Source organism: Eurytemora carolleeae, unplaced genomic scaffold (assembly GCF_000591075.1).
Source record: "Eurytemora carolleeae unplaced genomic scaffold, Eaff_2.0 scaffold1288, whole genome shotgun sequence".
Taxonomy (NCBI): domain Eukaryota; kingdom Metazoa; phylum Arthropoda; class Copepoda; order Calanoida; family Temoridae; genus Eurytemora; species Eurytemora carolleeae.
Genome location: NW_019398286.1, coordinates 32,716 through 42,056, shown reverse-complemented (window position 1 = coordinate 42,056; position 9,341 = coordinate 32,716). Strand labels below are relative to the sequence as shown.

General features: G+C 33.6%; 2 protein-coding genes across 2 annotated transcripts in view; both read right to left on the bottom strand.

The window, feature by feature from the left end:
* Positions 1 to 760: 760 nt before the first annotated feature.
* Positions 761 to 7,910, bottom strand: LOC111717151 (tyrosine-protein kinase Dnt). The gene is made up of 12 exons (XM_023492661.1): positions 7,828 to 7,910; positions 7,381 to 7,449; positions 6,631 to 6,726; positions 6,204 to 6,290; positions 5,600 to 5,676; positions 5,368 to 5,406; positions 4,958 to 5,012; positions 4,189 to 4,501; positions 3,582 to 3,811; positions 2,737 to 2,935; positions 2,317 to 2,437; positions 761 to 965 (listed from the first exon to the last, which is right to left on the bottom strand). Exons 1-12 carry the CDS (start codon positions 7,897 to 7,899, stop codon positions 761 to 763), a joined length of 1,563 nt encoding a protein of 520 aa, XP_023348429.1. The 5' UTR covers positions 7,900 to 7,910.
* A 35-nt stretch (positions 7,911 to 7,945) lies between these two features.
* Positions 7,946 to 9,341, bottom strand: part of LOC111717153 (mediator of RNA polymerase II transcription subunit 19) — an 8,502-nt gene continuing 7,106 nt past the window's right edge. Inside the window, exons 9-10 of the mRNA XM_023492663.1 lie at positions 8,640 to 8,784; positions 7,946 to 8,467 (exon numbers count right to left, since the gene is read on the bottom strand). Coding sequence (XP_023348431.1) covers positions 8,396 to 8,467; positions 8,640 to 8,784 — 217 coding nt within the window. The 3' untranslated portion in view covers positions 7,946 to 8,395. The remainder of the gene's footprint in view (positions 8,468 to 8,639; positions 8,785 to 9,341) is intronic.

Sequence of the window (9,341 nt, the reverse complement as noted above, 5' to 3'; positions counted from 1 at the left end):
CAATAAATCAATCTAATGATAAAGAAAACATTATTCAATCAATAAATCATCAAATAACTAATTTATCAAATACAAATCAATTAATCAAAACTTGATTCAAAATCAATCCAACATGAATCAATAAAAAATAGATTGGTTGAGCAAAAATTCATTAAAACTCAAATAAAAATTAAAAAATTCTGAAACAGAAGACTTAACAATCTAGACNNNNCCCTATTAATTTTCTTTTAAAATTTTCGAAACTAGTTTGTTAACGCATGATCAGCCTAGGTTATTAATTATTTTCAACTACTATACAGGAAAGCTATGGGATTGGGGCCTGTACTTTATCAAGGATTGGTGACACCAGAGCAAAACAAGATGTTATTTTACTTAATTTTCCCAAAGGTAAAGAAACTTTACATCCAACTGTATGTTGCGGGAATAACAGGGTCAAAGGCAGTTGCGGGAATAACAGGTCGATAATTTCGGTCAAAGGCGGTGGGCGCAATGCTAAAAATATTTACCGGTCTGTTCTCGTTGTCCCCCAGGCAATGGTAGTCATTTGGAAATAGATCTCTACTTAACGCAGAATCCGATAATTTTACATTCAGCGGGGTTGAGAGATAACAGTTTCTAGCAGATACATCCCTAGAGATATAGGCATTATTAAACCAGAATCTGATATTTTTACATTCAGGGGGTTGAGAGATAACAGTTTCTAGCAGCAACATCCCTAGAGATATAGGTATTATTAAACCAGAATCTGATAATTTTACAATCATGGAGGGTTGAGTCTAGCAGCAACATCCCTAGAGATATAGGTATTATTAAACCAGAATCTGATAATTTTACAATCATGGAGGGTTGAGAGATAACAGTTTCTAGCAGCAACATCCCTAGAGATATAGGCATTATTAAACCAGAATCTGATAATTTTACAATCATGGAGGGTTGAGAGATAACAGTTTCTAGCAGCAACATCCCTAAAGATATAGGTATTATTAAACCAGAATCTGATAATTTTACAATCATGGAGGGTTGAGAGATAACAGTTTCTAGCAGATACATCCCTAGAGATATAGGTATTATTAAACCAGAATCTGATAATTTTACAATCATGGAGGGTTGAGAGATAACAGTTTCTAGCAGATACATCCCTAAAGATATAGGTATTATTAAACCAGAATCTGATATTTTTACATTCAGGGGGTTGAGAGATAACAGTTTCTAGCAGATACATCCCTTGAGATAGAAATATTATTAAACCAGAATCTGATAATTTTACAATCAGGGGGGTTGAGAGATAACAGTTTCTAGCAGATACATCCCTAGAGATATAAATATTATTAAACCAGAATCTGATATTTTTACAATCAGGGGGGTTGAGAGATAACAGTTTCTAGAGATATAGGTATTATTAAACCAGAATCTGATATTTTTACATTCAGGGGGTTGAGAGATAACAGTTTCTAGCAGATACATCCCATGAGATAGAAATATTATTAAACCAGAATCTGATATTTTTACATTCAGGGGGTTGAGAGAGAACAGTTTCTAGCTGGGACATCCCTAGAGATAGAAATATTATTAAACCAGAATCTGATATTTTTACAATCAGGGGGGTTGAGAGATAACAGTTTCTAGCAGATACATCCCTAAAGATATAGGTATTATTAAACCAGAATCTGATAATTTTACATTCAGGGGGTTGAGAGATAACAGTTTCTAGCAGAAACATCCCTAGAGATATAGGTATTATTAAACCAGAATCTGATAATTTTACAATCATGGAGGGTTGAGAGATAACAGTTTCTAGCAGATACATCCCTAGAGATATAGGTATTATTAAACCCGAATCTGATATTTTTACATTCAGATTAGGTTAAGACTCCTTGTTTTTCTATCTTGAAAAGTGTATAATTCTGATTATTCCTAAGATCTTTCCGAAGCAAAAATGCTAAGTAAACTTTGTAAAAAAACCACAATTGAAAATTATTAATGTTTAATGGATATACCATTCTAGGTCAAACAAAGCTTTTAAAGGTTTAGATTGAATAGGACATGTCATTCCATATTAAATTAATATTAGCTGAAGGGCCCGGCGTTGCCCGTGGAAAATAATGTTGAAGAACACACCCCGGCCACCCCTTAGTGTCCACAAAAAAAATTCAGCCCAATCGGTCCAGCCGTTTGGCCGGCTATAGGCAACATATATATATACGAATGTTTTGTTTTATTGTATAGATTTAATAAATAAAAAATCAATTAATCAAATAATTTATCAAAAAATAAATAGTTATTTAATAAAATAATAACGATAACTCTAATGCTGACCTATGAATAATATGTCTCTTATGCAAATGCTTTAAAGCAGTGAGTATCTGTAACCCAAAGCAAACTGCTTGGTGTGTGTTGACTGGCTGGTGGGAGGAAGAAAGCCAACGTTTAAGATTCCCTGTCACCGTATTTAATGAAATGTGGGAAGTAGTTGAACTATCTAGATAGGGTTCAACCATATATCTATTATGGCTGATTCAACTTGAAGTTTTAAAATTCTGAACAATCCTAATGTGCAGTGGTTCTGTTACAGCCAATAGATCGATAAAACCAATAATTGAAACCCTCTGATTGGTTGAAATTGTCAGGAAATTAACATTAGGGTTGTTCAAAATATAAAACTTTGAATAAATGATTCAAGGTTGAACTGGCTAAAGGTAGTTTAGTGACCTCTTTCAAGGGAATTAAATTCGGTTCCTGGAGAACAGTAAGAGTAGATCATCATTGGGGAGCTGCCATCATAGGTAGTAGCCAGGAGGGTCAATACATGCTTGTGGTTTATACCATACAAGCTACCACCCTCAGCAACTAGTTTATTTGCTTGATGAGTGCTTGAACCCATTACAACTGTTTTCACAATCACATCTTCAGAATCACAATCAATGTCTAGCCGACCCTAGAAACACACACCTTTTAGTTTCTCATTTAAAGGGACTGTTTGTGAATTTAAAAAAACAGTGTAAAAACAAATCTGACTGATGAGTTTTTTTTGTTTCGTTTCCATTTTTCTTTGTAAGTATAAAGCAAAAATAGAGATTTAACAATTTATGTATAACCAGACTGTTCCACTTTGGGATAAAACTAATTGTATACCCTTCTAAGAGATCTCCAAGGGCTTCACCCTTCTAAGAGATCTCCAAGGGCTTATTGATACATGATATATCCTGAATATTAATATTCTACCGATATATTCTACCAAAGGTCCCCTAATGAAGAGTATCCCCAAGGGCCAAGGGGGTGAATACTATACCTGATATATCCTGCCAAAGGTTCCCAAGGGCCAAGGGATGAATTGAATACTATGCCTGACAGGTCCTGCCAAAAATTCCCTCCTAAAAACTATAACCAAGGGCTACCTGATATATCCTGCCAAAGGCCCAGTCCTGAAAAGTATTCCCAAGGGCCAAGGGATGAATACCTGATATATCCTACCAAAGGCCCACTCCTGAAGAGTATCCCCAAGGGCCAAGGGATTAATACCTGATATATCCTAACAAAGGCCCACTCCTGAAGAGTATCCCCAAGGGCCAAGGGATTAATACCTGATATATCCTTCCAAAGGTCCCCTCCTGAAGGAGATCCCCTAAAGTCAATGAAAGCCTGTCTACAGCTATCTCCTCTATAGGGACCAGGGGTCCAGTTCTTCTACCCCTTGTCTCCGGTATCCTTGAATCCACATCACTAGTAAACAGTTCCTCAGGGTTCCCTTGTAGAGCAGATTTATAAAGAACCCCAGTCCCTTGTAGACTGTAGGCGCCTAATCTAGGAGAACCTTCAACAGCAGGGGTATATATTTTAAAGAATTACCCCCCCCCCTTTAGAAAAAAAAGTTTTGAAGATTTGAGAGGAAAACAAAAAAATTAACAGACGAGGCAAGCCAAAAAATGTATCCATCTATAATTGAGTGGCAGGTTCAATTCACAACGGTACATTTTAAACCTTTTTCTGTGTATCAATAAGGAAGGATTCCGATAAAGTTTTCCCTGAAGACGATGAGAAAAAATCCGCATGAAACCCACAATTGATAATAATCAATTTTCACACAGACAAATTAGGATATCCTACTAAAGTTTGAAGAGTACTGATTTTTGAAGGGGGCGGAGGGTTAACGGAGCTGGGGGGTTTCAACAAAATGTATATAACCCTGACCTTGCATCAGATGTCCTTGGTTAATTGTTATCGACATCCGTTCCTCCCTCTCGTATGACGGTAACCCTGGCAGCATGGGCAAATTTTGCCCACTAGGATGGGTATAACTAGCATGACTTCCACCAGATCTGTTGAGAATAGTTTGAGACACTGAGGTCTGTGTTGTGAGATTGTTCTGGGGTTGAACTGAGACTGTGGCGTACTTGTTATATCTTGAGTCTTGAATCCATCTGGTTATAACGATTGTTATAATGATTACGATAAACAGAACACAGCCACCTATGGCACTAAAGAATATCACATAGGCAGGGACCTACAGTTAAATATTCTCATCATGGGCCAAGAAATCAAATCTGCAAAGAATTGTTTAAGTAACATAAACATAACATAAAACGTAAAATTTCTCTTTTCCTTAAAATAGCTATAATTTGAGATGTTGATTTTTCTTGAAAGCGGCTCACGGATTTCTAACTTAAATAATTAGGATAAAAATGCGATTTATTTGTCTGTAAGTGGTTCTTATGAAACACAGAAGTCAGTTTTTAGCTGAAACACTCAAACTAAAACACACGTTCTGTTGAAATACTGAAATACTGAAAAACAGTTTAAAAGTGTTAAAAATTAGATACAAGAAGACAATAAAAAAAAGGTGAGTAAAAAAACTATAGTTATAAAAAATAAATAGTAAAGGAAACATCATGTGATAACAAGTTTGCGAGGGAGGGTAGATGAGTGAATAATTGAGAATATTGAGTTCCTTTCTAATTCCCTTTTCCTCTTTCACGCTCAGATCGAAGATTGAACAAACCTTCTTACGCTTAAAACTAAAAATATAAATATTTTGATTTTAAAATAATAATTTTCAAATCATTCCAAAAAATACGTTAAATAAAATTAACTTTAAAGGGACAGACAAATGAATCCTAAAGAATTTGTCCACAACACTGCATACTCAGTTCAACTACCTTACATAGCCGGTCTGTCCCTCTAAGTTATTAACAATTTTTTATAGTACTTCACTCTTTCCCCTCTGATTAAAAAAAATTAAAAAAAACATTTATGAAATTTTACAAAAAATACATTAAAATCTTTCTAAAACATTAAAATCACTAATTTTTCTTTTTTAAGGGTCATGCACTTTGTATGTCTTTGAAGTTTTTTTTTTATAAAATCTATTACCTTAGTAGAGTTGTGTTTGTAAGTTTATTTATATCCATCCTAAAATAAATAAACATGAAAAACAGATTTTTTTCTCTACTTTTTGTACTAGAAAAAAAAACATGTATTCATTAGACTGAATTTCATAGTCCCTATTTTATTTGGAGGCAAATTTATTTTGGCAAAACGGGTTATTATTATTTCGCAGATTTTCCTACATATTTTTGGGAAATTTTCATTATGAATAATGAACCTGTTCAGGATTAAGTCTACTGTAATTACAACTTCACCAGCTTTCACTCCAGTACACAGTACTGATACACCCCATACCTAAGTAGGTTAGTAGTGATAGGCAAGTAGGTAGGTAGATAATGAAAAAAATTTAAAATTTATAAATAAACATTAAAATAATTTTTTTAAAACAAATAAAAAAACAGTTCAAATATTGAGTAGCAAGGGTTATTAAATATGTATACCCTTCTTTTGCTAGTGTTAGTGAGGCAGGTTAGCAGTAGATAGGCAAGTAAAAAGATAAATAAATAAATTAACATATATAAAAAAGTTCAAATCTTCAAAAGTCCTTTTCTTTTTATCGGTGAGGGGGNACCCATCCCGGCAACCCTCCGCCTCCTTTAGGAGTACTTGGGTTACAGAGTTAGCATGACACGAGCAATGATACTGTTATGCCCAAGTGGAAGTAGTCGACGCCCTAAAGCCCTTGCTACCAGAATCTAAAGTTAATATTTCAATACATTCATCCTGGAGATATATCTATCAATATTTATCATTGAAATGTATATAGACTATATTCATTCTTGAAATATATACATCTTTTATTTTATCCTTAGTTAAGTTACCTGGGGTTGACTTGGAACACTTCCAGAATTCGAGATATTAACCCTTGGTTGGGTGAGAATACTTGTATCTGAACTAGCAAAACTCAACTAAATAATACAGATATTAACTCTAGTAGAGTATAAACTTGTATCTGAACTCAACTAAATAATACAGATATTAACTCTAGTAGAGTATACTTGCATCTGAACTCAACTAAATAATAGAGATATTAACTCTAAAAAAGTATACTTTTATCTGAACTAGCAAAACTTAGCTAAGTAATGGAGAAATTATCCTCCGGCGTAATTAAGAGTGAGCCTCCATTTCAAAAGTTAAAATAGATTTATAACGGTATTTTTCAAACTGTTGTTTAGATAAAGATTTGAATTGAAGGTTACTTCAAATTACGCTGACAGTCCCTTTAAAACTAAAAAAAAGATGTGCTACCTTGTAGTTAAGTGGAAGGAGAGGGGAAGACTGAAACCAAGTGAAATGAAGAACATCAACATGACTTGGAAGTGGGATCACAAAACCAATGGCATACTGAAATATCAATTAATTAATCAATCAATCAATCAATCAATCAATCAATCAATCAATCAATCAATCAATCAATCAATCAATCAATCAATAAATCAATCATCAACCAACCAACCAACCAACATGACTTAGTATTTGGATCACAGAACCAATAGCATACTGAAACATGAATCATTCAATCAATATTTACTATTTAGTGCTTTAACGTATTCATCAATTGCCTAAAATCTACATGGCTTGGAAAGTTGACAGAAGGGTAATAATTGGCAGAAATCTATGAAATAATCAGTCAAATACTAAAAAAGATGGACGAAGGGATGAATAAATAAATAAAATAAAAATGAATCTGAAAACATTTATCACTCAAATAAAAAGGTAAGTGACTAAGAAATCTTTAGGCATAATCTTGTCAATTTAAAGGGATTGTACGCGTAATGTCAATAGTGGCATGTCCGAATAAAATCAATACCTTTAAAACTTTTATTTGATGAAGGATTTCGTAGAAATTCTTCAACAAATGAGGGTAACTACTTCGTCGTTGTCCGGACAAAGTTTTAAAGGGAACCGTTGTGAATTGGACATGCCTCTCTATAAATGGAAGCTCACCTAACAGTCCCTTTAAGTTCACCCTGTAAACCGAACCTCTGATCCACTCACCTGGTTTATATTACCCTCACGAATATAATAAAGTTCATTTTCCAGTCCTAGCAACCTCTTTACTTCTCCCTTAAAAACAAATATTAAAAATATAAAATAATAAGATCTGAACTTATGCTTCCCTCCAGAAAGTACTTATGTGGATCTTTTGTGGTAAAATCATACTAGATATCTCTAGTAATATTTTATAACAAATTCATGGATTACTTTTTTAATATTAATTTTTATTAAAAGTTTTCTAAAGAATTCAAAATTACTAATTAGCTCTATAACATTAAAAAGTTCTCACTATTCTCCTTGCGAGGAGATAACACTAGTTCTCACTGGTGCAGTTCCGTAAGTGTTGATTAAAAATAGATGGCTATATCCCCGCACAGAGAATAAGTTAAGCTCATTTATAACCAATTCAAATTAGTCCGACTCTGAATTAGAGAGAAATCAAATTACCTGGGAGAGAAAAAGGTTAAGGTTCGCATGAGTCGGCTGCAGCGCCCAGAGCAGAAATATCCAAAAAATCATTTCATTTTCTGAAGAAAACAAATAAAAAGTTTAATCAACACAAAAATCAGGTAGATAATTTTTTATTATTAATTTTCTTAAAATTCCATTATTTGGGGTTAATGCGTACGTACATGCCCAGTGTAAAACGTACAGCAGTATTATGTACGTTATAAATTGATTACATGTCGGAATAAAGGGGTTAAATATTCAGAAAAAAAAAATTAGATTAAATAGTGACAAACGTTTAAGTGTAATTAGTACGAAAGTACTTAAATGTTAAAATTGAGACTAATACAGTGAAGAAGTTAAATATTGTTGTAAGGCAATTATCGTTATATTCACACTGTAATAACAGGTTGTACGATTTTCCATTTAACTGTAACAATCAAATCTAAAAATTCCATTGGCGCATTTTTAAACTCTATATTGGTGCATTTTTACACTCTCAAATATTGGCGCGTTTGTTGCATCTCCTACCACGACATGTTTACGAACTATATTCTACTTCTATTTGTCACATATCCTTCTCGTCCTTGTACTTCTTCTTTTTCTTCTCCTTCTTCTTCTTCCGGCGTTCCTCACTCTCCTATATCAAACAATTAGTTTTCTTTTAATTTAAACGAGATAATCTTCATTATAACATATTTATCTTTTTTTATAACCAATCCAACCTCTCAAAGAACCTATCTAGGATCTCCAGGAGTATTTTCTTTGTTCCAGGTAGAAAACTGGATAAACTATCCTGATAAACAACCAACCTTATCATGTTTCTTATGTTTTCTCTCTCTCTTCCTATCCCTTTCTTCGTCCCTAAGCTCGTCCTGAGCTGGTGTTTCAGTTCCTCTTGATTTTCTTTTCTTAGTTCTCTTCTTCTCCTTTCCAGCAACATGGTTCAACACAGCCCTGTAGTACAAATAGGTAATACAGCATCTTTTTATGAGAGACAATTTTTTTATAGGTTGCATCATTTGGCCAAGCAAAAGGAGTTAAGGAGAAAATTGCACCAAAAGCGGTTTAAACTTATGGATTTTTTGGCCGTTAACTAACACATTTGGTAAAACATTTTCAAGGCCATTTCTAAATTGTCAAAATATTATTTTAAGTGCAGTGATGAGTTTGAAAAAAAAATTCAGATGGAGCTGACGAAACCTGTAAAAAAGACGGAGAATTTTTTACCTTTTTCTTAATATTTGACCATAAAAAAAACTAAAAATTTCTAAAAAATCTTTAAAATTTCGTCAAAACCAAGTTAAATGATTTCCAAAATGGTATGACATTTCAAAATCCTTAAAATTTGTCATAGTTAACCCAATTAAGCCGAAAATGATTTTAAGACCGAATTGGTTTTAAGACCGAATCGGTTTTAAAAAATACCAATAATAATGGGATATAATGGCTGGCTGGGGGCTGGCTAGTGGAATATAATGGGATATAATGGCTGGCTGGGGGCTGGCTAGTGG